Source organism: Panthera uncia, chromosome D1, assembly GCF_023721935.1.
Source record: "Panthera uncia isolate 11264 chromosome D1, Puncia_PCG_1.0, whole genome shotgun sequence".
Classification (NCBI taxonomy): Eukaryota; Metazoa; Chordata; class Mammalia; order Carnivora; family Felidae; genus Panthera; species Panthera uncia.
This window is the reverse complement of record NC_064808.1, coordinates 53,541,852-53,569,241: the sequence shown is the minus strand read 5'-3', so window position 1 is coordinate 53,569,241 and position 27,390 is coordinate 53,541,852. Positions and strand designations below refer to the sequence as shown.

The 27,390-nt window shown below is 42.9% G+C and overlaps 1 protein-coding gene and 1 pseudogene across 2 annotated transcripts in view; one reads left to right on the top strand and one right to left on the bottom strand.

The window, feature by feature from the left end:
* Positions 1-27,390, top strand: part of CLPB (caseinolytic mitochondrial matrix peptidase chaperone subunit B) — a 143,190-nt gene that overhangs the window by 30,329 nt on the left and 85,471 nt on the right. For both annotated transcript variants that reach the window (XM_049619377.1, XM_049619386.1), the window contains exon 4: positions 21,245-21,348. In XM_049619377.1, the coding sequence (XP_049475334.1) occupies positions 21,245-21,348 (104 nt within the window). The remainder of the gene's footprint in view (positions 1-21,244; positions 21,349-27,390) is intronic.
* LOC125914280 (60S ribosomal protein L35a-like) lies at positions 9,477-9,848 on the bottom strand (annotated as a pseudogene).

Sequence of the window (27,390 nt, the reverse complement as noted above, 5' to 3'; positions counted from 1 at the left end):
GTCTCTAGCTGTAATTATGCAAAAGAATTGATTAAAAAGGAGCAAAAAGAAATGCTTTCAAAAAAAGCAGACTGGGCACTTAAGTAGCAGCCACTGAAATTGATAGTTTGAGTTACCAGTTTTAATTTTTCCTTTAAGCAGATCATTAAGGCTTTTGTCTGCCAGTACTGGCCTCCTTTGGAAGGATCATAAATGTGGTGGAAACCAACAAAACGGATTTTCTAATATAAAGATGGCAGTGCTTCAGACTGGCTGAGAGACTTAGCTATACATGAGATAGGTCTCTCCTCTCTGCTCCTCTGTCCTGAACTTGTTTCTCAGAATTCCATTTCTTTATTTGCCACTTAAGCTCCAAGCCCTTAAAAGAATACTTGGTGTGGGGCGCCTGGGTGGCTCAGTCAGTTGAGCATCCGACTTTGGCTCAGGTCATGATGTCATGGCACGTGAGTTGGAGCCCCGTGTCAGGCTCTGTGCTGACAGGTCAGAGCCTGGAGCCTGCTTCCGATTCTTTGTCTCCCTCTCTCTCTCTGTCCCTCCCCCGTTCGCACTCTTTGTCTCTCTGTCTCAAAAATAAACATTAAAAAAATAAAAAAAGAAAAAAGAAAACTTGATGTAAATAGGCTTTGCAGTTGAGAGTCCTGGAATCCAGTCCTGGTTCTGACCCTTCGTTGAATTTAAGAATTCTGTGGGCACTCTATTTCTTCATCTGAAATCATTTATTTTTACAAACATTTGGTAAACGTCTACTCTGAGCCAGACTCTGTGCTCAGCATTGGAGAATCAGAGACCTTGGGAGCTCAAGGTCCAATGTGAAAAAGAATGGCAGGTAGAGAGACAGAGTGTAGTGTAATCAATGATGTCAGAGCCATGTGGACAGGAAATTATCAAAGCAGACGTCAGGAGAGGACTGACTCTGTGAGCAGGGTAGATTCTTGCTATATTTTTGTGAGAACCCAGTGAGATAGTGTTTGTGCTACCTGTTACAAATGGTGAGTTGTTATTCTCTGTTGCCCATATTAGATGTCTCTACACATAAACACATGTGTTTATTCTACCAGTGATACTCCACCCACCACCACCTCCACCCCACCCACCAGTTTTCTTTCCCAGCTTGCAAGTATCTCCATTCACAAGAGATAGCAGGTGGTGGAGAAAAGAGAAGGGAGTGTGTGCCCTTCTTTACATAGTATTTTCAGCGCTGAGACAGAATAGGAAATAACACTATACTTAAGAGTACTGTCAATCAGTGAGCAGATAGCTGGTAGATGTGCTTTGGGGACATTTCTCTCTAAATCTAACGAGTTGTTGGCTTAACTGATTGTCCTGTCTTTATCCAGGGCCATTAGCAAATCAGCGTTGCTTGTTGAGCGAAGTGACAGTGTTGGCTAGTATTTACTTGTTTTGGTTCCTAGGACTAATTATTGGTGTTTTAAACATCCATTTTGTGCCCTCCTCTTCCTTCCAGGGCCCAGGGACAGATTTTTATTGCAAATAGCAAACTTAGGTTAATTTATTCATATCATATATATATACATATATATACACATATATACATTATATATATAACATATATATTACACATATATATACACATATGTACACATTATATACATATACATACATACATACATATGTACATACATACATATATATGTGTATATATATACATTATATATACACACATTATATACATATATACATTATATATACACATTATATACATATACATACATACATATGTATATACATATATATATGTATATATACATATATATACATATTATATACATATATATTACACATATATATACGCATATACACAATATATATGCACATATATATACATATATATGTATACATATACATATATATATTACAGATATATGTATATGTATACATATACATATCTGTATATACATTACATATATCTGTTATATATATATATATACATATATATGTGTATATATATATATATTTGGCACCTACTGTTTGCCAGTCACTGTTCTTGACAAAGATTCCTGTCCTCACAGAGCATATTTCTTTTTTTTTTTTTCCCACAGAGCATATTTCTATACTAGTGGTCCCTGCGTAGAGAGAGGCAGAAACAGACAATAAATAATAAATATAATACATAAGTAAACTACATACCTTATTAGAAGGTAAGAAGTGCTATAGAAAAGGAAAAATTGGGGTGCCTGGGTGGCTCAGTCAGTTGAGCGTCTGACTTCAGCTCAGGTCATGATCTCACGGTTTGTGGGTTCGAGCCCCGCATTGGGCTCTGTGCTGATAGCTCGGAGCCTGGAGACTGCTTCGGATTCTGTGTCTCCCTCTCTCTCTGCCCCTCCCCCGCTTGTGCTCTGTGTCTCTCTCTCTCTCTGTCTCTCTCTCTCTCTCTCAAAAATGAATAAATGTGAAAAGAAAAGGAAAGGAAAAATAGGAGCACCTATGTGGCTCAGTTGGTTGAGTCTGACTCTTGTTTTCAGTTCAGGTCATGATCCCAGGGTATTGGGATCTAGCCCTGCATCAGGCTCCATGCTGAGTATGGAGCCTGCATGGGATTCTCTCTTTCTCCCTCTGCCCCTCTCCCCCACTTGCCCTCTCTCTAAAATTAAAACTTAAAAAAAAAAAGAGAGAGAGAGAGAGAAAGGAAAAATGGAACCTGATAAAAAGGAATGCCAGGAGTACCTTGGTCAGAGTGAGTAGGCCTCATTGGTAAAGTGCCGTGGGGGGTGGTCTTGAGAGATGATCATGCTTATGCCAGCACAGTCTGCCAGTAAGTTTCTCCTGATTAGAAGTGTGCTGATCCTCATTTCATCAATCACCAAGCCCTTCTGGAATCAGGCCTGAAATACCACCACCTTTCAATTGGATTTGGATGAAAGGAGGGTAGAGGAACTGCACGTTTTGATTCCAAGCTGAGAGCAGAGAACCTTCACCTCCTTTAGATGTTGGCAGCTTGCAAGCTCAAGGGAGAGAGGTCCTAAGACCATCTGATCATTTCACCTCAACTGCCGTTAGTGAGTGCCTGCTTCATGCCTTACATCCTTCGGGATAGAGCACAATAGTGTCTATCCTTAAGGAGATTAACATCTTGTGAACTGTTATTTATGTATGTATTTGTCTTTTAACTTAATTTTGAATAGTAAAGATAGTACTATCTTATTTAATTTTGAATAGAAAATACAGTACTGTAGCACAAAATTTTTGAAGTATGTATGGGAACTTAATTTATAATTTATTCTCACCTTTTATTTCCAAAAGGGTTTGCAGTGACTCAAATTAAAATACAAATATAAATGTACACGGGAGAGTTAAAACTGGATCAGAAATCATATTGGTAAAAGGAAAGATAATTGTATCAGGATTGAACGAGAGATTTTCTTTTCTGAAAATAGGTTTATTGTTTTTGTAAAAATAATATGGAGAAGAAAGTAGCAGTCAAATAAATTCCCTCTGTCTAGAGATTGATTGTGTGTGTGTGTGTGTGTGTGTGTGTGTGTGTGTAATTTTATATAAATGGGACGATGCTGTACTCACTGCAAATCAGGTAATTAGTGGAATTAAGTATTAATTTAGATTGAAGTTTCCTGACGAACAAGGCAAAAAAGGGATACAGAGAGTTTGGTTCATCAGGAAGGAGGAACTTTGTTCTGGCACCCCTTTATACTATCATTTTATGTATCCAGCAAACATTTTTTAAAACTATACTGTGTCTGGTGCTGATGTGTTAGGCTGTGAGGGGATTCAGATAATAAGCATCACAGCCTTTGCCTTAAGAAGCTTACTCAGACTGCTGACATCAAGGATGCAAGTAATGTGATGGCCTTTGTTTTCAGTAGCCGTTCTGCCAAAGATTTACCAACATTCTACTAGGATGATCCTTTTGCCAGCCCTAGTAACAGCTTGGGTGTACTAGCGACTTGAGGAGCAGTCGCTGGGGGCTGACCCCTTTTCCACAATGAGACCTTCATAAGCCTCATGCCACAGGCACTTGTTTAGCCTGAGTCTGGGTGCCTCATTCTGTGTTGCACTTTGACCCAACCCAACTAAAGGCTAAGCCACAGGGTCCCAGGATGATCACTGTGACTTAGCATAGCCTTCACCAGCTCGTGCAAATATACCCAGCCTTCAGCTAAATTCAATTAGTTTTTCTTTAAGAAGGGAAAGAAATCCAATTTTACCAAACATGGACAGACGGTGGAAGGCACTTTGATGTTACAACCTCTCAGTGATGCTTTACTTAGTCACAAGTTCATAAGCAAGAAGGCTTAATTACTTGGGAAAACACAGGATTAAAACTGGATACAATGGCTGAGTATCCGCTCTTGGGCGACTTGATTCGAACCCATGTACCCAGTTCGTGTGTGGTGCGAACTTTGATGTGTGCTATGACAAGCTGAAAGTCATGACCCCCTCAGGGAAGCTCCTTCACATGGCGTTTGCAGGATGTGTAGGCGGAGAGGCAGGGCCTGCCCGGCCTGTTTGCTCAACTTTGATGTCCAAGCAGCCACAGGCCCCACTGTTTGCTCTTTCACTGAAGGATGGATTGGGAGCCTCCTACCTTTCCCAGTGGACAATGGCCAGCAGTGGAGTGTGACGACTGTTGACCATTCCAGGAGCCTGGTGGACCAGAACAGGGCTTTAGGAGGTGCAGAGCCTGGGGGGCCAAAAGCTGTTTATAGAACAGTCATTTCTCCAGATGTAGCTTTCCTTAAAGCCTAGTGTTGGTTAGGTGCTTATTGTGGAGGTAAAAATAGTCTCCTGAGTTTTAGCAGTTACCAACTACTGCTTGGCCCTCTGTCCAGTGTCACTAAAGTATTTGTAAAATGAAGGTATAAGTCTGTCCTGTTTACTTCATCAGTGTTTACGTGCAAGGGATAGCGGTGTGATGGAAATACGGTATGATTTAGATCCTTATAGTTTTTAATGACTTAAAACACATGTCTGATAAAAGGAATAGTGTCCAGAAGATACAAAGAAGTGTTACAAATCAACAGTAAAAAGACAACCCAATTTTTAAAAAATGGGCAAAAGATTTGAGCAGACATTAGCCAAAGAAGAGATGGATGGCAAATAAGCACATGAAAAGATACTCAGCATTCATCATTTAGGGAAATGTGAGTTAAAATCGTTAAAATCACAAGGAGAAACCACTGTATACCTGCTAGAATGGCTAAAGTTTAGAAAACCTGACGGTACCAAGTGCTGACAAGGATGCAGAACAACTGCCATCATTGCTGATAGGAATGCATTATGCTATAAACCACTTTGGCAGTCTCTCATAAAGGCAAAACATATATTACCATCTAGCCCAGCAAAACCAACTCTTATACCAACTTTGTCCATGAGATATAGAAACATGAATCTTGGGGGCGTCTGGGTGGCTCAGTCAGGTAAGCATCTGACTTTGGCTCAGTTCATGATCTTGCAGTTAGTGAGTTTGAGCCCCGCATTGAGCTCTGCGCTGTCAGTGTGGAGCCTGCTTCAGATCCTCTGTCTCCCTCTCTCTGCCCCTCCTCTGTAAATATGTTTTAAATATGTTTAAATAAACATTTAAAAAGATTAAAAACAAAAACAAAAATCTTCAAAAAGACATTGATAGTAGTTTATTCATAATTGCCCCAAACTGGAAATCATCCAAATGTCTATCAACTGGTGAATGGACAAATTATGGTACATCCATACAGCGGACCACTATTCTGCAGTTAAAAAAAAAAAAAAATTACACGTGCAACAACAGGGACAAATATTAAAAGCCTTATGCTAAGCTAAAGCCAGACACAAAAAACTAGCTATGATATAATTCCATTTATAGGATGATCTGGAAAAGGCAGTACTGTAGGGACAGAAATCAGGTTAGTGGCTGCTAGGGTTTAGGAGTAGGAGGAAGGGCTCAAAGGAACTTTTGGGTGATGGAAATATTCTAAATCTGGATTGAACAATCAAAACTCATCAAATTGTACATCTTAAAAGGGTGAATTTTACTGTGAGTAAATGATACTTCAGTAAATTGACTTAAAAAAAACTTTTTAAAAAAGTCATCATCCCGGGGCACCTGAGTGGTTCAGTTGGCTGAGCGTCCAACTTTGGCTTAGGTCATGGTCTCACAGTTTGTGGGTTCAAGCTGTGCATCGGGCTTTGTGCTGACAGCTCAGAGCCTGGAGCCTGCTTCGGATTCTGTGTCTCCCTCTCTCTCTGCCCCTCGCCCACTCACACTCTGTCTCTCTCTCTCTCTCTCTCTCTCTCTCTCTCTCAAAGGTGAATAAACATTTAAAAAATTTTTTTAAAAAGCCATCATCCCTGTCTAATATTCATTATTAATTGTGACTGGTGGCACACTGAGAATTTGTTTGTCATGTCAAAATGACTTCGTATAGTTCCTGGTCACCTGGAATGTTTAGATTTCCTATTGTTGATGGTATTTCACGTGTATTAATTGTTACTAGAGAATAAAGGTTTGTGACTTCACATGATTTGTGACGTCATAAGGTGTAATTCCTGATGAACAACAACAAATTCATTTACAAGCGATACACAGGGAGCTTATGTAAATTCACAAAGTATCCTATGATTCTTCATAGTAAGAAAAAAGTACAGGATACAGGACTGGGAGCTTGTCTTCCATCCCACATGGTCCTCAGACTCCTTGTCCCTGGACTGCCAGGCAGTGAGACCACCTAGATAGTGTGGCTGTTGTGCCTCAGGAACCAAGAGTGGGATGGTGGGGGGGAGATTCAGATAAGTCCACTTGGGCTTGATGGTTACTCTGAAAGCCCCTGCCTCAGAGAAGGTGAAGTTATGAAGCAGAGCTCCAGCAAAACTGTTTGAAATTCCCCACAAGAGTCTCCCTCCCTCCTCTGCTTTTTCTCCCGGAGTGCATTTCATAAGCATCGGAAGGACTGCTTCCCGGCACTGCCTTCCCTGCTTGGCCAGGGTCCCTGAGGAGCTGATCTAATGAGTGGATAACACGCATTTGCCAAGGCCTTCCTGGATGTGGTACCTGGGCTTTGTTAATTTTAAAATGCCGCCATCCTTGGCTGAAGACCATTTAATTTCCTCTCATAGCAGTCATTTATTTTTAGCATTTGCTTATTTTCTTTCCACCTTACTGAGATGGTGGGTGGGCATTAAAACCTGTCTTTAAGAAACCAGTAGCTCAATTGAGATTCCTGGCTGTGCAGGCCTTTCTTTATGGGGTCAGCCACTGCACAGGTGTTCTTAGAGTGATGCTGCTCCTGGAGCTGGACCAGGGGCAGCTTCCCTGAGTGGCTCTCCTTCCTTGTTGGCTGGCCAGAGGCAGTGCTGGTAGAGCACCCTTGCACCTGTGCTTCAGTGCAGGTCCTTCGGGGGCCCAACCATGTAGAGGTCTATCCTGCCTCAGAGTTCTGCAGCTTCTTCCCAGGGTCCCCATCCTGTTCTTGGCCTGGCTGCTTGTTGCCTGTGCTGTGCTGGCTGATCTTCTGACTGTAGTGATCACGGCTATGGTTATGATTGAGTGCCTTCTGTATGCCAAGCCTATGTCAGGCACTTCTCAGGTTGTCTCTAATCCTCACTGCAATCCAAATAGGGAAGGATTATTATCCCTATTTTGCAGATGGGGAAAGTGAAGCTCAGGGATACCCAGGGTTGTTTAATAAGTGAAAGAGGGAACCAGGATTTGAAGCCAGGTATCTTTGAACCACAGATTCTCATTTTTTCCACTGGAGTATGCTGCCTGTGGAGGGAGATGGTGGGGAGCAAGGCTATGGGTTGGCCTAAGGGGTGCTGGGACTAGAGTGAAGTCAGCTCAATTAGGGTTTCTTGATGATGTGCTGGATGATTATGAGAAGTCTAAAAACAGACAAAACATTCTCCGTTTCTCAAAAAGCTGACAATTGGGGGGTGCCTGACTGAATCAGTAGAGCATGCAACTCTTGATCTTGGGGTTGTAAGTTCAAGGCCCATGTTGGGTAGAGAGATTACTTAAAAATAAAAATCTTAAAAATCTGGCAGTAAAGGAATAAACAAGTCCCACTTTAACTGTAGAATGAGGCAGAATGTGGTCAGTGCCTCAGTGAAGATCACCTATAGTGCTAGGTGTAGATCACGCCATGTAGAGGCAACATCATTAAGGGAAGCCTTTCATACGAGGTGGGCCTTGAAAGTTGGACAGGATTTTGATTGATAGAGGTGGGGGCTAGAAAGACAGCATTTCTGGGAGAAGGACTGTGGTGAGCATAGGTTCACAAAGGTGAGAAAGTAGGACTGTGCCAGATCTTGTTGGAGGATCTAGCAGAGGCTAGAGACCAGAGAATGTGAAGGAAAGGCCTTATCCAACACAGGCCATGATCCTCTCAGTCTTTGGTAGCCTAGCATTGGTACAGCTGTAGCTCTAGAGCTGGATTACCTGGGCTCAACCACATTCTTTCTCTTACTAGTTATGTACCTCGGCAAGTTCTTTCACTTATCTGTGATTGTTTCTTCACATCTACTATAAAATGGGGATAATAAGTAGATCTACCACAAAAGGCTGTTTTGAGGTTTAAATATGTAAATATATGTAGTGTTAGAACAATGCCTACCATATTGTAAGCACTTGATAAGGCTTTGTTACTTTGGTTAGTGGTAGTAGTGGTGCCTTAATTATTATTCTTGTTGTTGATTATTGGTCACTCCAGGAGGAAATTAGTGAATGGTCTACAGGTAAGCCTGTCTTTGAATGTAGGGTATTACTTGTCTCTCACCAATACCTTTAGGTGACTCAGAAGTAGTAGGGCTTTGGAGATTTTTTCCACTCCTTTTCATCCTAGAAACTGGGCCTAGAACATGAGACCCCAGAGCAGGACACTTTGATATAGGACTGGCTCTTGTCCCAGGTGGCCACCTGCCCGATGCTGGACAGTGCTCAGTATTTCCCAGCAAGAAAGGGTGGGTGAGAATGCTGGCCAGGTGCCCGGAATGCCAGCATCATGTCCCCAGAAAAGTGTGCCGAGTTTGATTTTCTCCCACTGCTGCTGCTGTGGCCGATTATGTCTGAGTAACAGAGTCATTTCTAATCCCATTTGGAATCATTGCTCAAGATAATCCTGTTTCATAATAATGATATTCCAATTCCAGCATGCACCGATTCTAGTTTGGCAGATGCATGCCTTGACCTCAGGCAACCCAAGACAGTGGTCCCTGGAAAGCAGTGCCAGCTCATTTGCCTAACATAACAATCTCAGGATAACCCCCCTTCTCCAACACTGTATCTTATTCGGGAGTTCTGTGTTCAGTGATCTCCTGGAGAGTTTCAGTTGGGACCAACAAGGAGAGCATCCAGTGCCCATCCTGGTCATGGGGAAGGATACATTGGGAAGGATGTTCAACTTCTAAGGACTGTGATATGGTTCACTCCCACATCTTTTCTTTAAAGACATCAGATCCACTCTCTGCCATGGGCTCTTTCTTTCTTTCTTTCTTTCTTTCTTTCTTTCTTTCTTTCTTTCTACCTGTCTAAGAGAACAAACTATACCTTTATTTACTTTTCATTAAGTTTAAATCCTTGAGAGGTACAACATCACACGGATTCTGTGGCCAGAGGCTTTAGCAGGAAGATTGCTTCAGAATTTGGCATGAACCATGCCAGTGGTTCCACAAGCACAAGTTACTTTTCTCCAGATTGCTCTGGTTTTGTTCGGTTTGCCACCAGGAGTCACTGTGTTGTTCTTTGCTTTGTACATATACGCATATCTCTTGCCTAGATAGAATTCAGTTTTATCTAGAGCATAAACATCTTCAGTTTTAAGAAGAGCTGTGTGCTCCCTCTGGTTCCAAAGACCTCACTTATAGCCAACAAAAATGGCCTTGGACTACAGCCTAACAGACATATTTGTTGTTTTTAAGAGTCCTGTTCCCAGCAGGCTTCCACAGGGTCCAAGGGTCCAAGATGGTGGAAAGAGGTGAGCTGCTTATTTAAATAAGGCTGCAGGCTAGTGGGTCAGGAGTATACAAGCAGTATAGTAGGTGTGTGTGGGTTTCAGCAAGGTATTTTGTCTCTCATGACATTTCGCATGAATAAATTATGATGTGGAGAATAGTTCAGACAGACTAATAAATGGTGAATGACCTATTTCATATGTTGTGTATATATGATTGGAGACTGGAGAGCAGACTCAAGTGGTGAGCCACAGGGCCTCGTCCTTTTCAGTAGTTACATCAGTGATTCTATTGAGACCATGGATAAATGCCAACCCAATTGGCAGATTAAATGAAGCTTAGAGAGAGAGCTAATATGTTAGGTGAAAGAATTGTGGACATGAAAAAAGAACTCAGTGGGTTAGAACAATGGTTAAATCTGTGGTGATAAACATTAATAGGGATGAGTGTTTAAGTCTACAATTAAAAAACCAAAAACCAACCATAAAATGCAGGGTGAGGAAGTCCCAACTTAGCAATACTAGCAAATAAAGCCCAGGAGCTGACTAAAAACTCTGCATATCAGCAGTGCAGTGTTAAGGCCCCAGAAGTGAATTGATTCAACAAATATTTACTGGTCTGTACTGGGTCTTATGTGTGAGAAACAGATGGTCAAGCACAGTCCCTCCTTTGGGGAGTACACAGTCCAGTTATGTATGACAGTGGTGAGGAACAAGAGCTCTGGAAGGAGACTGCCTGAGTTTAAAACCTAGCTGTATCTCTTAACTAGCTCTGTTTTCGCATCGGCAAAATGCGAATAATAATAGCACCTACCTCAGCAATGGTGATTGTGAAGATTTAATCTCCACATAAGATGCACATAAGACTATTTAGTGCATAGATATCTGCTTGTGTTATTAATATTTTTTGTTTTCTTGTTGTTATTTTCATCCAGAGTTGAAGAAAAATATCAGCCCCAGCGTGCTCTTATAGACCATTTGCCTAGAGAGAGCCTAATCAGGCCCATACTGTGGTGAAATCCCTACCATCAGAGCTTGACCACATTAGCCCATAGGTTTGACAACCATATATTACAGAGCACAGATTGAAAGACATGAAAGATAGGGAATTACATTTGAAACTAGGCTAAGGATGTGAAATCAAGATTGTGTTGGAAACCCTGTGATGGTGGTCTTGATTCCTTGCCCCTCTCCTTAATGTGCCATGTCTTCCTTGAGCCTTCCCCCAAATGATCTCACCACTGATTTTGACCCTGTCCATCTGAATGAGACTCCCTTTTAACCCAGCTGGCTGCTATGACCTGCTTGACTATACCATCTGAAAATGTCACTGTCCCTGGTACACAGTAGGGGCTCAGTAATTATGGGATAGTAAGACACACTAATGGATGGATAGTTGGATGAGTGAGAACCAGTGTAGTTTAGTGGAATATGTACTAGGTTTGGCCTTACACAGACCTGGATTTGAATCTTGGTTCCTATGCTTAATTAATGTGTATACTTTGGCAATTCACATGATTTTGCTGAGCCTCAGTTTATTCACTTATAAAATGGGACTAGTACCTCATTGCAAGTGGTTATATGGAGCTGAAATAGTGAATGTAAAGTGCTTTTCACACTATGGCTGCTGTTACTATGATTATTGACTTTTACCTTTTGAGGGAAGTAAACAAAAGATTATTATCCTCTTTTGAGAAAATTGGGGCACATTTTCTATACAGGTACTTTGCCTCCTACCTGATCCTTAGTTTGTTTCCTAAGGAACCTGCTTTATTATTACTATTTTTTTAACTTTTCATTTTTTTAAATTAATTTATTTTTTTAATATATGAAATTTATTGTCAAATTGGTTTCCATACAACACCCAGTGCTCATCCCAAAAGATGCCCTCTTCAATACCCATCACCTATCCTCTCCTCCCTCCCACCCCCCATCAACCCTCAGTTTGTTCTCAGTTTTTTTTTTGTTTTTTTTTTTTCAACGTTTTTTATTTATTTTTGGGACAGAGAGAGACAGAGCATGAATGGGGGAGGGGCAGAGAGAGAGGGAGACACAGAATCGGAAACAGGCTCCAGGCTCCAAGCCATCAGCCCAGAGCCTGACGCGGGGCTCGAACTCACGGACCGCGAGATCGTGACCTGGCTGAAGTCGGACGCTTAACCGACTGCGCCACCCAGGCGCCCCTGTTCTCAGTTTTTAAGAGTCTCTTATGCTTTGGCCTAAGGAACCTGCTTTAAAAAGAAAACTGCTTTCCTCACCCTCTCCACTCCCATTTCATGCCCTCATGCCAAAGGACCTTTAGATTTAACACATGCCGGTGCCTTTGGTCAGGCCACCCTGCTTTCCTGACCAGCTCATAGACCAGCCAGTAGGCTGAATGAGCCACAGCTCATTTGACTTTCCAGCAAACCTCCTGAACTCTGACCTCTTTGCTTCCTCCCTTCATCGAGGTGTGCACTGGGTTGAGAATAGGTCAACTCTTTGTCTTCTCCTTGGGACCCGTGACACTCATCACAGTGACCCTATGCTTTGCATGTAGGGGGGCGGGTAGAGGGGAGGAGGAGTTGGAGGAGCTTCTCCTGAAGCTCAACATTGTGTGGGGACGACCTGGAGCTGGGATCACTGCCCTTCTTGCTTCACCAACTCCAGCTGCTCACCAGCTGTCTTTGACACGTGCCTGCCCAGCATAGGCCTCGGCCCACACCACAGGTTTCCTTGCTTTTTCCTAAACAATGTGGCAACCCCAAGCCCCTCCGGCCACTGAGAGCAGAAAGCCTTAACATCGATCGATGTAACTATCTTCCATGCATTGTGACACCCCACTGTCCTGAAAGCAGGAGCTCATCAAGGTCGGTGTGAGCCAACCTTCCTACATGAGCTCCCACCTCTAATCTAATTATAATCTGATCAGCAAATTAAAATGTGCCTCTTGGGGGCTGTGGTTCCAAAGGGAGTTTCATGAGTCCCAGGAGCTTCCAGTTAGGGACCACTCTCCTATTCATTTCCTCACCTTTGTCTGGGAACTGCCTGGTGGAAGGCAGGAAAGGCCTCATGCTCAGGAGAGGAAGATGAAGGTTTTCCACGGCTAAACCACCTGTGGCCTAGTTTGGAACCTCAGATAGGAGATGGCTAGGCAGGGCTGAGACAGTTGCCATCTACCATTCTCCGTTTCCCATCAAATAAAATAATGATTGGAGTGCCTGGGTGGCTCAGTAGGTTAAGCATCCAACTTCGGCTCAGGTCATGATCTCCTAGTTCGTGAGTTCGAGCCTTGTATCAAGCTCTCTGCTGTCAGCACAGAGCCTGCTTCAGATCCTCTGTTCCCCTTTCTCTCTGCCCCTCCTCAGCTTGTTTTCTCTCTCTCTCAAAATAAATAAACTTATGGAGAAAATAATAATTTTATTTATTCATCATTTATTCATGCACTTATTCAGAAAGCATCTACTGACCACTTTGACCCAGGCACTGGGCAAGGAGCTGGGAAGGAAGGTGGAGACATGGTCTCTATGCCTCATGGTCTAGCAGGAAAGGTAAATACGAGTAAATAGGCAATCATGGTACAATATGATCAGGGTCACCTACCCGTGGGTGTGGGTGTTGCATTCTGTAGACAAATAAGAAGGGCATGGATCCAGGCTGGAGGTCAGACAAGACTCAGTGAATTGGTGACCTTATCACTGAAGAGCCCTGAAAGTGATGAGCACTAACCAGTTGAAGGAGAGGGGGGGCACTCCCAGCAGAAGTCGTGGCACATTTGACGGTCTTTGGTGTACTTCAGAGAATTCATTGTTTTCTCTGGGTCCTTAACCCATTAGTCCCCAAGATCTACCAGATCATCATAGGAATTAGAAGTTCTGCAGTTGAGAGACTTCCTAAAGGAATAAACCTTTGGAACAAGTGGTTAAGTTCAGTTAATGATTAATAGAAGGGGATAGGGAATCAACCCTTCTAAAAGATCATGTTGGTGTTGTTGAATGTATATCTAGTCTGTTGCTTCTAACTGCTATATCAGATAGTGTGTCTCTACCACATTGAACTTAACTCATTCCCCAGTGATGGATACTTGATTGCCTGCAACTCCCCACTGTCACAAAATGCTGGGATGAACATCTTCCATGTCGCCTTTTATGGATCTGTGTAAGAATTGCTCTGGGATATATATATTCAAGAGAAGTGCTGGGTCATAGAGTAAGGTACTTTAATTTGACAAAGTGTTACAAGCTTGGCTTCTAGAGTGGCTGCACCAGTCTATCCTGACAGTACGTGAACAGTCCCAGAACCCCATGTCCTCTCCAACACTTGGCATTTTTTAGCTTTCTAACTTTTGCCAATATGTTGGATTTAAAGTGATATTTCATTGTTTTAATTTGCATGTCTCTAATAACATAAGTTTGAGGATCTTTTCATATACTTAATGATAATCTTTTTTGTTTGTTTCTTCCTCTGGGAATTCACTGTTCATACCCTTGCCCCATCTTTCTGTTGGACTTTCTGATCCTAGCTTTGCTGCTAAAACCTGACTTGAGGCACAGCGTTCCCACAGATTGTTAGCTCTTGGGAGTCAGTATAGGAGCGTGAGGGGCAACATGGCAGAGGGATAAGGACATGGACTTTGTAGCCACACTGCCCTGGTTTGAATTCCACCTCTACTCCTTACAGCTGAATGATACCTTGGACACGTTACTTAACCATGCAGTGCCTCAGTTTTCTTAATGCATAACCTGCCTCATTGTGTTGCTGTAAAGATTGAATGTGTTATTATATATAAAGTGTTTAAAACAGTGTCATGTGGGAAGTATACACAAATGTTAGCTCTTATGATTAGACTACTACCTTCCTCCTACTTAGCCATTCTGTACCCTTAAGAAAATAGATATTTGTACTAGCAGGCAGTAGAAACAAGGCAGAGAAAAAAATAGCTCTCAGCCTAGGATCAGAGTTTACCCTCACTTCCTTCACCTTCAGTATTCACAAGACCCTGCCTTTTTGGTGAGTACTGAGTGGAGATAAGAACAGAACAGATCCTGATGGGCACACAGGAAGGAAGTACTGCTGCTAGAGCCAGGTCATGAAAGGACAGACTCCTGTCCTCTTGGGCTGTACACATCCTCTGAATCTTGAAATTAGGGAAAGAGAGTCTGGAAATTCTCTCTAGCCTTTGAGACTAATCCTCACATTGGTAGGCATATCTTTCCACAGACCACCGGAGACCAAATCCTGAGCTGGCTTGGAGAATTGCTGATATTCTTAAGTCTTTGCCTATGGAGAACTTGAAGAGTAGTTGACATAGATCCTTTGAGTAGAAATGTTTCCTGTTGTAGAAAAACGTTAAGTGCATGGAATGACTTACTCTGCCCCCTTTAATCCAGATGTTAAGACCACAAAGGCCTAGCCCATACACCAAAGTCTGTTTGGTACCAGCTATCCAAATTTAAGGCAGTAATATCTAAACCCAGACGTACAAAATGGCACCTAGTATGCTGGCACGAGAACAGAGGGGAGGCTGCAGTTGTCCTTTGATGGATCACCTCAAATAGCAGTGTCTGCTTCCCTTTGTGCCATCAGAATCTCATTTTACTCCTGACCTTGTACTCCCCTTGTCAGCCAGATGGGCCAACTCACCTTCTCCCCAGATAAGTCACCTTCTCCCCGATACAGTTCTGAACCTGGGGATTTGTTTCTGCTTCAGCAAAAAGCATCAAAGAGACAGAAATCACTTCATTTCCAAAGTCTTACTGCTGCTTCTCGTTTCTGCTTCTTTTGCCTTGCCTTGACCTCTGGTACCTGGATATTCCTTAGTTTCTGGCTGCTTACTTGGTTTGTGGCCTACTGTTCTCCTTTAGCTCCTAGCCCTTAACATCTGACCTGGCTTTTGACTCTCTACCACATATCAGTGCTGCCTAGTCTCTGGCCCTTGGTTCTAGTTTGACTCTGAACGTTTTGATACTTGCTGGGCATGGCCAACTGCTAAGTCTGTTCTTACCAGCTTTGCCGTAGCTTTCTCTAACCTGGCTAGCCTGTTTTTGTCCTGCTGTAGCCCACAGGTCTGGACACTTCTTTTGGTCGTCAGAGCTAGCTTTGATTACCAGAGCTAAGCGTAGTCATGTAGCCCTCTGGCCTGATCTGGGCTGGCTTCTCCAAGAGGGGTTTGATCCCCGTGAAGCTCTGGATTAGATGCTTTCTAAGTACGTAAATGGCCCTTGGACAAAAAGCCTCCTAGCCATCTGGCAAGGTGTTTGGTGCCGTTCTTGGCCACTAAGCAGCCACAGTTCCTTTAGTCCTAGCAATACCCCATAGTGGGGCTGCTGCCTTTTGAGTTTTATTAAAAGTGAGGGAAATTTTCTCTGAGGTTGCAGAATGAGTCACTAGCTTGGTTGCTTACCCTCTTTGGCCTCCAAGTTTGTGAAGTGAATTGCCCATTCCCTTTGATTGGGTTAGCTGCCTGAGGGCCGAGCCTAGTCACTGTCTTCTCTCCATCCTACCAGACCACTGTCTGCCCTCCAGGGCCAAGGGCGGCATACTTGGTTGCTTGGACACGTCTTGCAGCCTACAAATTGGACAGACGGAATCAATACTCATGAACCTGGAGAGGCCCAGGTTAGCACAGTTAGTGACACCAGCTGCCTGGAGGGACAGCCTGCCATGGGAGGGGTTGTGATTGAATGGTGATTGGATACAGCATCTGAGGATTAACCAAATTATGTCCCTTTGAGTTTAGATCGACAAACCTTTGTCACTTGGATTTTGTAACAAGCTGACTTGTGCAGAATATAGAAGAGCTGCCTTCTTAACACAAGGCTGTGCCGGCATGAGTCCTGGGGGAAGGGTGGTCAGGTATACGTGCCCACTGTGGCCCAGATTCATGTTGTTATCACTAAGATTATATGGAGAAAGGGAAGAGAGCTTGTATTTGTGGAGCTCCTTCTATGTGCCATGTGCCACAAAGTTTCACATACTTTCTCATCACCTGAAAAGGAGGCGTCATTATCTCCATTATTCTGGTAAGGAAATGGAGTCTCAGAGGTGAAGTAACTTGTCCAGGGTCACAGGCAGTAAATGACAGAGCTTTAATTTAAACCCAGGTCTCTCTGTGCTTTTTATAAAATATCATTCTGTCTTCCTAATTTAAGTGTCTTAATTCACATTTCTCTTGACTTCCCCACAGCCCAACCACAGAGTCAGGTACATAGTAATAATAATAACCAATGTTTGTTGAGCACTTATTGTATGGCAGATGGTGTTCTAAGCACTTTACATGCGTTAACACAGCCATATAAGCCAGATGCTCTTATTATCCTTGATAATTATGAGATTGCAAAATGATGATGTTCTAATTTCATCATACCTTCTACATTTATTAGTTGTCATTCTACAGTAAGGAAGAGCTTTCCTTTCTCTCCATTAACTTGTTTTCAGTATGGAATTATGGAATCTTATTTTACTCAATGGGTTGTAATCCGTTACTGTCATTATTCATGTTGATGCTCAGATAGTCCCAGATTTTATTTTGTTTATTTTTATTTTATTTTTTAATTTTTATTTTATTTATTTTTAAATGTTTATTTATTTTTGAGAGAGAGAGAGAGAGAGAGAGAGTGAGAGCAGGGGAGGGGCAGAGAGAGAGAGGGAGACACAGAATCTGAGGCAAGCTCCAGGCTCTGAGCTGTTAGCACAGAGCCTGACACGGGCTTCGAACTCACGAACCGCATGATCATGACCTGAGCCGAAGTTGGATGCTTAACTGATTGAGTCACCCAGGCAACCCAGATTGTCCCGATTTTAAAGCCATATTCTTTTTTTTTTTTTTAAAGTTTATTTATTTTGAGAGCGAAAGTGAGCAGGGGAGGGGCAGAGAGAAAAAGGGAGAGAGAGAATCCCAAGCAGATGCCCTGCTGTTGGTAAAGAGCCCAACACGGGGCTTGATCCCATGAACTGTGAGCTCATGACCTGAGCTGAAATCAAGACTCGGATGCTTAACCAACTGAGCCATCCAGGCACCTCTTAAAGCCAGTGTTCTTAACCTCTATATCATACAACCTTTCTAGCAGATATTTTTTCTCACTGCTGTCAATTGATTTGCCTATGTATAACAGCCTTTTTGTACCCTTTGGCTTTTAATCTTCTGGGAAACAGTCTCATCCCACTTATGTGTAAACTAAGAACAAATATGTCTCCAAGTGAGAACCTGACAGACTCTGCTATGAATTCAGTATCTGAGTTTTAGACGTGGATTTTAGCTGCTTACAGACACTTCTCATTTCTCTTTGGAATTATAATCCATATCCTACAAGGATTACCTGTGAAAGGTACTTCTTAAGATCCTTGTAGGTAAGGTGAATAGACACCTGAGATTCAACCTGACCATGCTAGATCAGTTGTAGAAGCACCTCAGCTACGTGGGAGATCGCTTCTGGTTCTTTGATCTGTCTGTGAGGAGTGTGTGTCTGTGGACATGGGAATTACTAAAATTCATTCATTTATGCAGCAAGTAATTGAGCCAGGTTGTTTGCCTGTTGAAGGTAATGAAATTCAAGCCAGTTAGTACAGGGAAAACCCTCAACACTGATGGTTACAGATACTGAAAATCTAACAAAGAAGAGAAAAACTAAAACTACTGTTTGACTTTTTAATAGTTATAATAATTAGAGTAAGTTTTTGAACTGCTTACCACTTATGCCTTCAAAAGCATTAACAGTTCTGAAGGCCAGTAAGCAAAAGATTAACATACTAAGAGAAAAATGGTCAAAGGACATTATGAAAATAAAATCAACTGTTGTGATTCATTAAAAAAGAAACACAACTAACTACTAAACATTTTTTTTTTTTTTAATGTTTATTTTTGCGAGAGAGGGCGAACAGGGGAAGGGCAGAGAGAGAGAGGAAGACACAGATCTGAAGCAAGCTCCAGGCTCTGAGCTGTCAGCACAGAGCCTGACATGGGGCTTAATCCCATGAACCACAAGATCGTGACCTGAGCTGAAGTCAGACACTCAACCAACTGAACCACCCAGGTGCCCCCTAAACATATTCTTTTAAGTCCAACCTCATTAGTAATCAAAGAAATTCAGTTGAAACGGTAGTGTGATTCCATTTCTTTTTACCAGATTGACACGTGATGAAGAAAAATAAACACCCTATTTTGAAAAAAAAATTTTTTTAATGTTTATTTATTTTTGAGACAGAGACAGAGCATGAACGGGGGAGGGGCAGAATCGGAAGCAGGCTCCAGGCTCTGAGCCATCAGCCCAGAGCCCGACGCGGGGCTCGAACTCACGGACCGCAAGAACGTGACCTGAGCTGAAGTCGGACGCTTAACCGACTGAGCCACCCAGGCACCCCGATAAACACCCTATTTTGGAGAAAGGAAGGCCCAACAGTTACTCTCTTTTTCCTTTGCTAGTAAAAATAAAAATTGGTACAGTCTTTCTGAAATTCAGTTTGGTGATATTTATCAAAACCCTTAAAAAGGTTTAAGCTTTTGACCTAGGACTTCATCTCCAATGAATTTAGCCAAAGGAAATAATCAGACATGTGTTACTGAAATATTAAAAATAATCTAATGTTTTACAATAGGAGATTGGCTAAATAAAATATACAATAGTCTTATAGTAGAACACTGTGCAGCTGTTAAAAACCGATGTGGTAGACAGGGGTTCCTGGGTGGCTCAGTTGGTTAGGCATCTGACTTCAGCTCAGGTCACAATCTCACAGTTCGTGGGTTCGAGCGACGCGTCGGGGTCAGAACACTGTGCAGACACACTCGGTGTCTGGAGCCTGCTTCTGATTCTGTGTCTTCCTCTCTCTCTGCCCTCCCCTGCTCTTGCTCTGTCTCTCTCAAAAATAAAATAAAACATTAAAAAAAAACCCAGTGTGATAGACAAATACTTAAAACATGGAAATATGTGTGTTTGTGTGTGTTCAGAGAAAATTTATGTATGATCTTATTTTTGTAAATAAAAATGTATGTACATTGAAAAAATGGATGCTATATATTCCCTTTTTTAAACCATATTTTTTAAGGTTATTTATTTATTTATTTAGAGAGAGCCCGTGCATGTGAGCAGGGGAGAGGGGCAGAGAGAAAGAGAGAGAGAGAGAGAGAGAGAGAGAGAGAGAGAGAGAGAGAGAATCCAAGTAGGTTCCATGCTGTCAGCACAGAGCCTGACATGGGGCTCAGTCCCATGAACCATGAGATCATGACCTGAGCCAAAAGCACAAGTTGGTTGCTTAACTGACTGAGCCAGGCGCCCCTGTTACATATTCTAAAATATTTCCTTCTTTTTAATTATCTATATCTTCTGAATGTTTTATAGTGAACACATTTTTTTTTTGTTACAGAAAAAATAAAACATTGGCAGGAATATTCTGTAATAGGAGTGAAGTAAATGTATATACGGACACTTCCTGGGTCAAGGATACTACGCTTGGTGCTTTATAAATTTACCTAATTTAACCTCACTGAGTCTGTAGAGGCCCCTGGCTCTGGTCCTCCTCCCTCCAGTCCATTCACACACAGCTACTGAAGTGATTTTTCTAATAGCAGTGGTTTGGAAGGATATACCAAACTGTGAATAGTGGCTACTCTTGGAATTTTAAGGAGGTGGATGTTTTAATTTAGTATTTCAATATGGTATGTATTTTTCTAAGTCTTTGTATTTTGAGGTGGGGAGGAAAGGCGTATGTTGTCAAGTCCCTTCCCCTTTAAGCCCTTCAGTGGCCTGCTTCCTCTCCCATGCTTCTCCCCCTTACACTCTCTGCTCCAGCCCTACTTTCTTCAGGGGAAGCCCCGTGCTCATTTGCCTCCAGGATCTGTAAACGCATTGAGTCCTCCCATTTCACCATCCCAGGTCCGACTCTGTAGCCTTCAAGTCTTAAATACCTTAAATACCACATCTCTGGGAGGCCTTTCTTGATCCCTTCCCTTGGTTTCCTACTGCACCTGGTACTTCTTCCATCATAGCCTTGATCACACATTGCTACAATTTTATGCTAAATTGTTGTCCTCCCCAGAAGACTGTAACCTCCATGAGGGCACAGACCCTAGCACAGTGACTACAACACAGGAAGCATTTGACAACTAATTGTTGAATAAATACTTTGTATTTTGTAGTTGTGGAAACCTATAGGGCCTTAGAAAGGTGTTAAATAACTTGGCCAGAGCCTCTCAGCTAGTAAGTTTCAGAGGTTTCCTACCCTTGACTTTCACACTGGCAGAGTCCATGTTGTTTCCCCTGTACCACTCACTTGAACAGACGCAGATCCAATCCCCAAACAGGTATCAGAACCTGAGACTCTACTTCCTAGGCGTTTCCAGCTTTTGACACTTCTGTCTTTCTGATTTCTTCCAGTGTGGTGCAGGTTCTCCTTGCTGCTGGCGCTGACCCAAACCTCGGGGATGATTTCAGCAGTGTTTACAAGACTGCCAAGGAGCAGGGAATCCATTCTTTGGAAGGTAAGCATAGACTCCCCTGCTGTTCTGAGCACTCTTCTCCCTTTGGCTACCAGGCAGTCTTGCTTTGTGCCAGCTCTACCAGCAACTCAGAGTGAGAGTCTATAAGTTCTTTATCCTCTGGGAACTCATGGATAACCCAAAAGGCTTAGAATAGATGCCTTTCACAGTCCCTTGTGGCTCTGTAATTTAATTTATGTCCCTTCAAAAGTCTCGGGGAATAAGACAGAGGCCTGACTTCATGACCACAGCAGGGAGTGGGGGTACTTTTTACCTGGTGTTCCGAAAGTGCCTCAGCCTGTGGAGCCTCAGAGGAGTGGACAATGGAGCAGGTTTCCATAAAATAATTAAGGCAACTGCATGGAATGTGGCTTTGTTCCTCTTCTACTTCCTGCAGACTTACCCTGTTCCGTCCCTGCCCTAGAACTAGAAAGTAGCCTCACTGATTTCCTCCGCCTCAGAAGTCCCTGAATACTACTCCGAATACTGCTCCCCCGCCTTCTATATGCAAAATGCGATCCTGTCTCTGGGACTGGCCCCTCAATTTACCATTATGACCCAGAACAAATGTGGACCTTCTCTGTGCCATGACGTTTATGTTTGTAAAATGCAGTGGTCATAAGCACCTCCCAAAAGTGTCATGTGGGTCGTTTGGATTTTAGAAGAAAGAGGCAATGTGCACCCGTACTAGGGTTTGTCACATGTCTGTAGGAGGGTAGTCAGTGAAGTCAGTCTTGGTTGCCTCTGGTGAGTGGTTCTTTGAAAGTGAGGTTTAGAAGAGGATGGGTTGCTTTGGCTACAGGCAGAAATGAATATTTTACTTTTGGGCTTTTGCTTGTTCGGACGGTCTCCTCCCTCCCTGTCTGTTATCCTGTGTTGCTTACAGAGGCTGAGATACCCCTGTTTCCAGCAACGGGGCAGCTGAGCAGTGCTGCTTCAGGGTCGGCAGTGATGCCAGGAAGACAGCCAGCCACACTGACTGCCTGAGGGTCGGAACGTTGACTGGAGGGACGTCCAGTCAGGGGAGTGGTGCGCTCAGCCCTCGGAGCTGTCAGTGAGGCTGCCAGACTGACATAGCTCTGGTAGCCCAGAGCAGAGGGGTTGTTGCTGCCCCAGCGAGGTTTCTCAAGTCAGCAGCACGAGAGCAATGTTAAGAGCATCAGAGCATTGCTGCCCTGGTGAAGTGTCGAGTTGCCCTCCCCCTACCTCTCTACCTCTCTACCTCTGTACCTCTCTAAACCTACTCCTTGTGTCAAGCTCCACCGCTATGGCTAGACCCTCTACAAAGCCTTTACTGTCCTTGGCAATAATTGCAACCTGCCCTCAGCTGTTCTTTTGAATGTTCTCTAAATCTTGACCTTTTATATGGTTATTTGAACTCTCATCTGCCCATATGTCTGTTCTCTCCTCCTCAGCTGACAGTTCCATGTGCAGGCCATGACCTATGCCTCTTTGGATTCCCCACTGAGCTGGAGGAATTATGTTCACTTCATGTTTCAGAGGAGAATTTCATAAGTATCAAACTTGCCCTATATTTGCAGCTTGCTATGTGGAGACTTGCTTTGTGGGCTATCCTCTCTTTACTCAAACACAGTATTACTGTCCTTAGCTCTGTCTTCTGTCCAGATGCTCTCACCAAAAAGCAAGGAGGAACATTTGCTGAGAGAGCAGAGCCAGGTGGAAGGGAAGGGATTGTTTGAATAAGTACCCTCTCACTTGCTCTCAGGATTCCAGCAGGGTTCAGTCATTATTTAAAAAAAAAAATTTTTTTTAATGCTTATTTATTTTTGAGAGAGACAGAGTGCAAGCAGAGGAGAGGCAGAGAGAGAGAAGACACAGAATCAGAAGCAGGCTCCAGGCTCTGAGCTGTCAGCACAGAGCCCGATGCAGGGCTCAAAACTCCCAAGCTGTGAGATCATGGACCTGAGCTGAAGCCGACGCTCAACGAACTGAGCCACCCAGCTGCCCTTCAGTCATTATTTTTGATTTCACAGAATCTCAGAGCTGTGAAGCCGTGTAGTCTAACCTTTACTTTCACGCCAGTCCCCAACCCCTGCATTCTTTTATGTCTTTGTTATCTCCAGATTGATGCTCATATCCAACATTCTATTCTAGATCCATAGTCAGTATACTTTTCCTAGAAAGAGCTGTATAGTGGCTTTTAAGCTTTGTGGGCCTCAGTTTTGATTACTCAGCTTGGCCACTATAGTGCAGAAGCAGTTACAGACAATACACAAATAAATGTGCATGGATATGAACCAGTAAAACTTTATTTACAAAATAGGCAGTAGGCTGGATTTGGCCCATAGACTGTAGTGTGCTAACCCTGTTGTAGATATTTTCTTTCTTCCTTCCTTCCTTCCTTCCTTCCTTCCTTCCTTCCTTCCTTCCTTTCTTTCTTTCCGCTGCCTGCCTGCCTCCTCTGAATTTTTAGCTCTCACACTAGCCATACTGCATTCTGTATAGGTAGGTAGATAGACAACAAAAATATTGGAGAAGGCTATTATATTCCTTATGAAATAAAGATTAAAATGTTAAGCATCTCATTTTGTATGATCTGCAAATTTGGTGTGTAGGCTTTATGGATTCATATGACATTCCTATTTAACAGGCGCTGTTCTAGGCATTGGTGAATTAGACAAGATCCCTGCTATCATGTACTTTTTGTGCTAGTCTTTGGTTTAAATGTTCATAAGGATTCCATTCAGTACAGAGCCTTGGACCTCATAATCAGGACAATTTGGAAGCATTATTCAACATTCACAACTGAATCCACCAAACTTCATTTATCTCTAGCCTCCATTTGTCCTGTTGTCCACAGAATTTTAAGAGATTTTCTTAGATTTCTTGTGAAAATAAAAATGTGTTTAGCATTTGCCATATTTTTTTTTTTTTTTTTTTTGCCCAGTAACCCTTTCCCCAAAAGATACTAAATTATTCTGGCATGGCCTTGTGTTGTCCATAGAGAACCCATACTGATACCCAGTAATTACCTAAGTGTTAAAGAACCATTAAAAAAAAAATACTAGAATTTTGTCAGAATCATTGATGAACTCAATCTTGTAGCTTGCAGGATATGCCTGTCTTTGCACTTGTTTTGTTGTTGTTGTTAAATTCCAGACTGCATCATTGCCTGCCACAGTTTTCTGGCAGCTTATCTGATTTTCCCTGACATATCAGTTTGAATGTGGTCTCCCCTCCAACTTCATGTATGCTAAGTCCTAAAAAGTGACGGTCCTTTAGAATCATCCCAGGACTCTCCTCTCTCCTTACCAAGACTTTAGCTCCTTCTTAACCAGATTTCCTTTCTTTTTTTCATTTAAAGATATCTCATTCTTTCATCTATTCAACCACTATTTATTGCCTACTGTATCCAATTCTGGGTCATTCTCATTGATGAAGTAGACAGAAACAAAAGAATCTTGTGGTTCTCTTTCCTTTGGATTGGACATACTTTTTCACAGGAGGTTACCTGACTTATGGGATGTGTGAGGAAGCTAGAATAGAATACGAGATGTGAGCCCCTTGCCCAGAGTGTGTCCAAGCAAATCCAGAGGAAAGTCAAAGGCTCAGTTGGACGGTCCTTCACCTTTGGAGCAGAGGCCATGCTAAGTCCATCAAATTTACTAAATTTCTAGTAGAATTTCTGTGGGTCTTATACTGTGCTCAGTACTGAAAGGTGAGTTGTAGTTTGTGACCTTGGAAGGATCTCCCCAGATCCCAGTAATAGATCATTTTTCTGCCTTATCAGTATCGTGAACATCAAGAGGTAAAGTATATGACGTGTGAATTGTAAAGTGCTCTACAGTTGTAATTGCTTATTAGTTTTATTTCTTTATAATTCAGTAGCATTTACTGAGTGTCAGGCACTCTGCCAGATGCTGGGAATGTAGAAATGAATATACATGGTCTAGCCAGTCAACAGTGCTCCCAGTCAAGTGAGAAGACAGACCTATGAACAAGACACCACAGTACAGGGTGATAAATGCAAAGGTAGATGTACAAAGAATATAGATAGCACTGATAAAGACAATGATGAGTTCTACCTGAGGGCAGGCTATCTAGGAAGTTTTGAATTGGGTCTTAAGTATGAGTGGGAGATTGACGGGCAGACTAAGAGGGATGGATCTTCCAGGCAGAAGGAACAACACATGCAGAGACATGGGGTGGGTGGGTGATAGCAGGTGGACTCATCTGCCACAGTGCTGAGAAAATAGCAAGAAGTAAGACTAGAGAGGGAAGCAGGGTTCCACATGAGAAGAACATTGTAGGACAGTCCTAGGGTGCTCACACTGTTTTCTGGAGGCCATTAAAGGATTTTAAGCAAGGAGATGCTCAGTTTACGTTTGCATTTTAGATGGATCATTCTGATGGGGTGGAGGATGAAGTTGGAGGGGAGTGATCAGCAATGGCTCTTGACCTTTAGGGGATGATAGGCCCCTTTGAGAATTGGATGAGAAGCTATGTTTGTCTCCCCCAAAATGCACTTATAATTTCTAGGGATTCTTAAAAGTGATCTTTGGGAATGGAGAAAGTAGATACGAACAACATACTATGAGGTTGAGTTCTTAGCCAAATGTGGAAATTGGTGGAAAAGGAGGTATCCATGGTGACATCCCAATTTCTGATTTGGGTGAAGAGTTGGATGTATGGGTCTGGAGCTCAAAGGAGAAGTCAGGAGATAGGGATGTAGGAACCCCCTGCATTTACTTGGTAGGGACTACAGTGGATGTGACTAAAATTGCCCAAGGAAAAGAGTTAAGGTAAGAGGTGAGGGGACAAGGTGTGAGGAGGAGAGAGGATCCAAACAAGGGGACCAAAGGTATCAGAGAAGTGCCCTTGTTATCTCTGTTCTGCCTGCTCAGCACAGGCACAGTCTAGAAAGGAAGGAAACTTCTGTGACCTCCTTTCTGAGACTTTATTATTGGTTGCCCCATTCCTAGTGAAACCCTTCTCCTGTTTTACATATGACCATTGCTCCTTGGCAAGAAGCCTGCTCAGTCAGGCACATTACAGTATCTCCCACCTTTGTCAGAGTTGGTGTTTCTGGGCAGAGGGCAGGTCTGCTAGTGCAAGTGATACAGGAGTGCGTGGCATAGAAACCCTGCTGGCCTGACTGTTCTGTCCATTGTCGTTAGCCCTCAAGAGTGGCATCTTCAGAGGCATAATGGTGTCCTGGAGAAAGATCAGACTTTGGTGCCAGGCAGTTATCTAAGCTCTATTCGTCTAAGTTCTGTAACTTACAAGCTGTATGGTCTTAAGCAAGTGACTTAAGGTTCTTGAATTTCAGTTGTCTCCTCTCTAACATAGGGATAACAGTACTCATCTACAGGGCTATTAGGATGACTAGAGATAAGTAAAGCATAGTGTAAAGGATAATGTCATTTGATGAAGAATTTCTCTACTGTAGTGGGTTTTGACTCCATGCAAACCTTCCTTGGAGGTACTGAGCAACTCATCACTCAAGGGGCATTGACAGAGGCTTGGGTGTCTGCCCATCAGGGATTCTGTATAGAGGATTCTTGCCCTGGGTCATTGGACAATATGGCCTCCAAGGCCCCTGTCAGCCATGTGATTTCTAAGATTCTAGAAACTCCAGGCTCACCATCAGAGCAGGTAATGTACTTAGAAGTAGGATTTGAGCTGGGCTTTGGAGGGTGGAAAGGAAAGGAAAAAAGAAAGGATATTCTAAGCAGGGACACAGCTTAAACAAAGGCACATAGAAGGGACAGATGTGGAGGAGAACGTGGAGATCACTGCTGCTTCTCTACCAACTCATTCCCTGATCTTGACCACATTCCATTCAGTGCCTTGCTCCCCACCCATGCTCACTCCAGGAGAGTTCCACTTGTGGCTGGCCGATGGGTGGTGGGTCCCAATCCTCAGGTGGAGGAGGCAATAAATTAACGATAACAGTAAACAAGTCGCCCAGCCAGGGATGCCGCAGGCTGCTTGTAAGTAACTGTTATAAACATTGGGTGTCTGGGGCTGTCAGAAATGCAAGCGAGCACTCTGAGCGCCTCTCATATGTACAATTAAAACAAT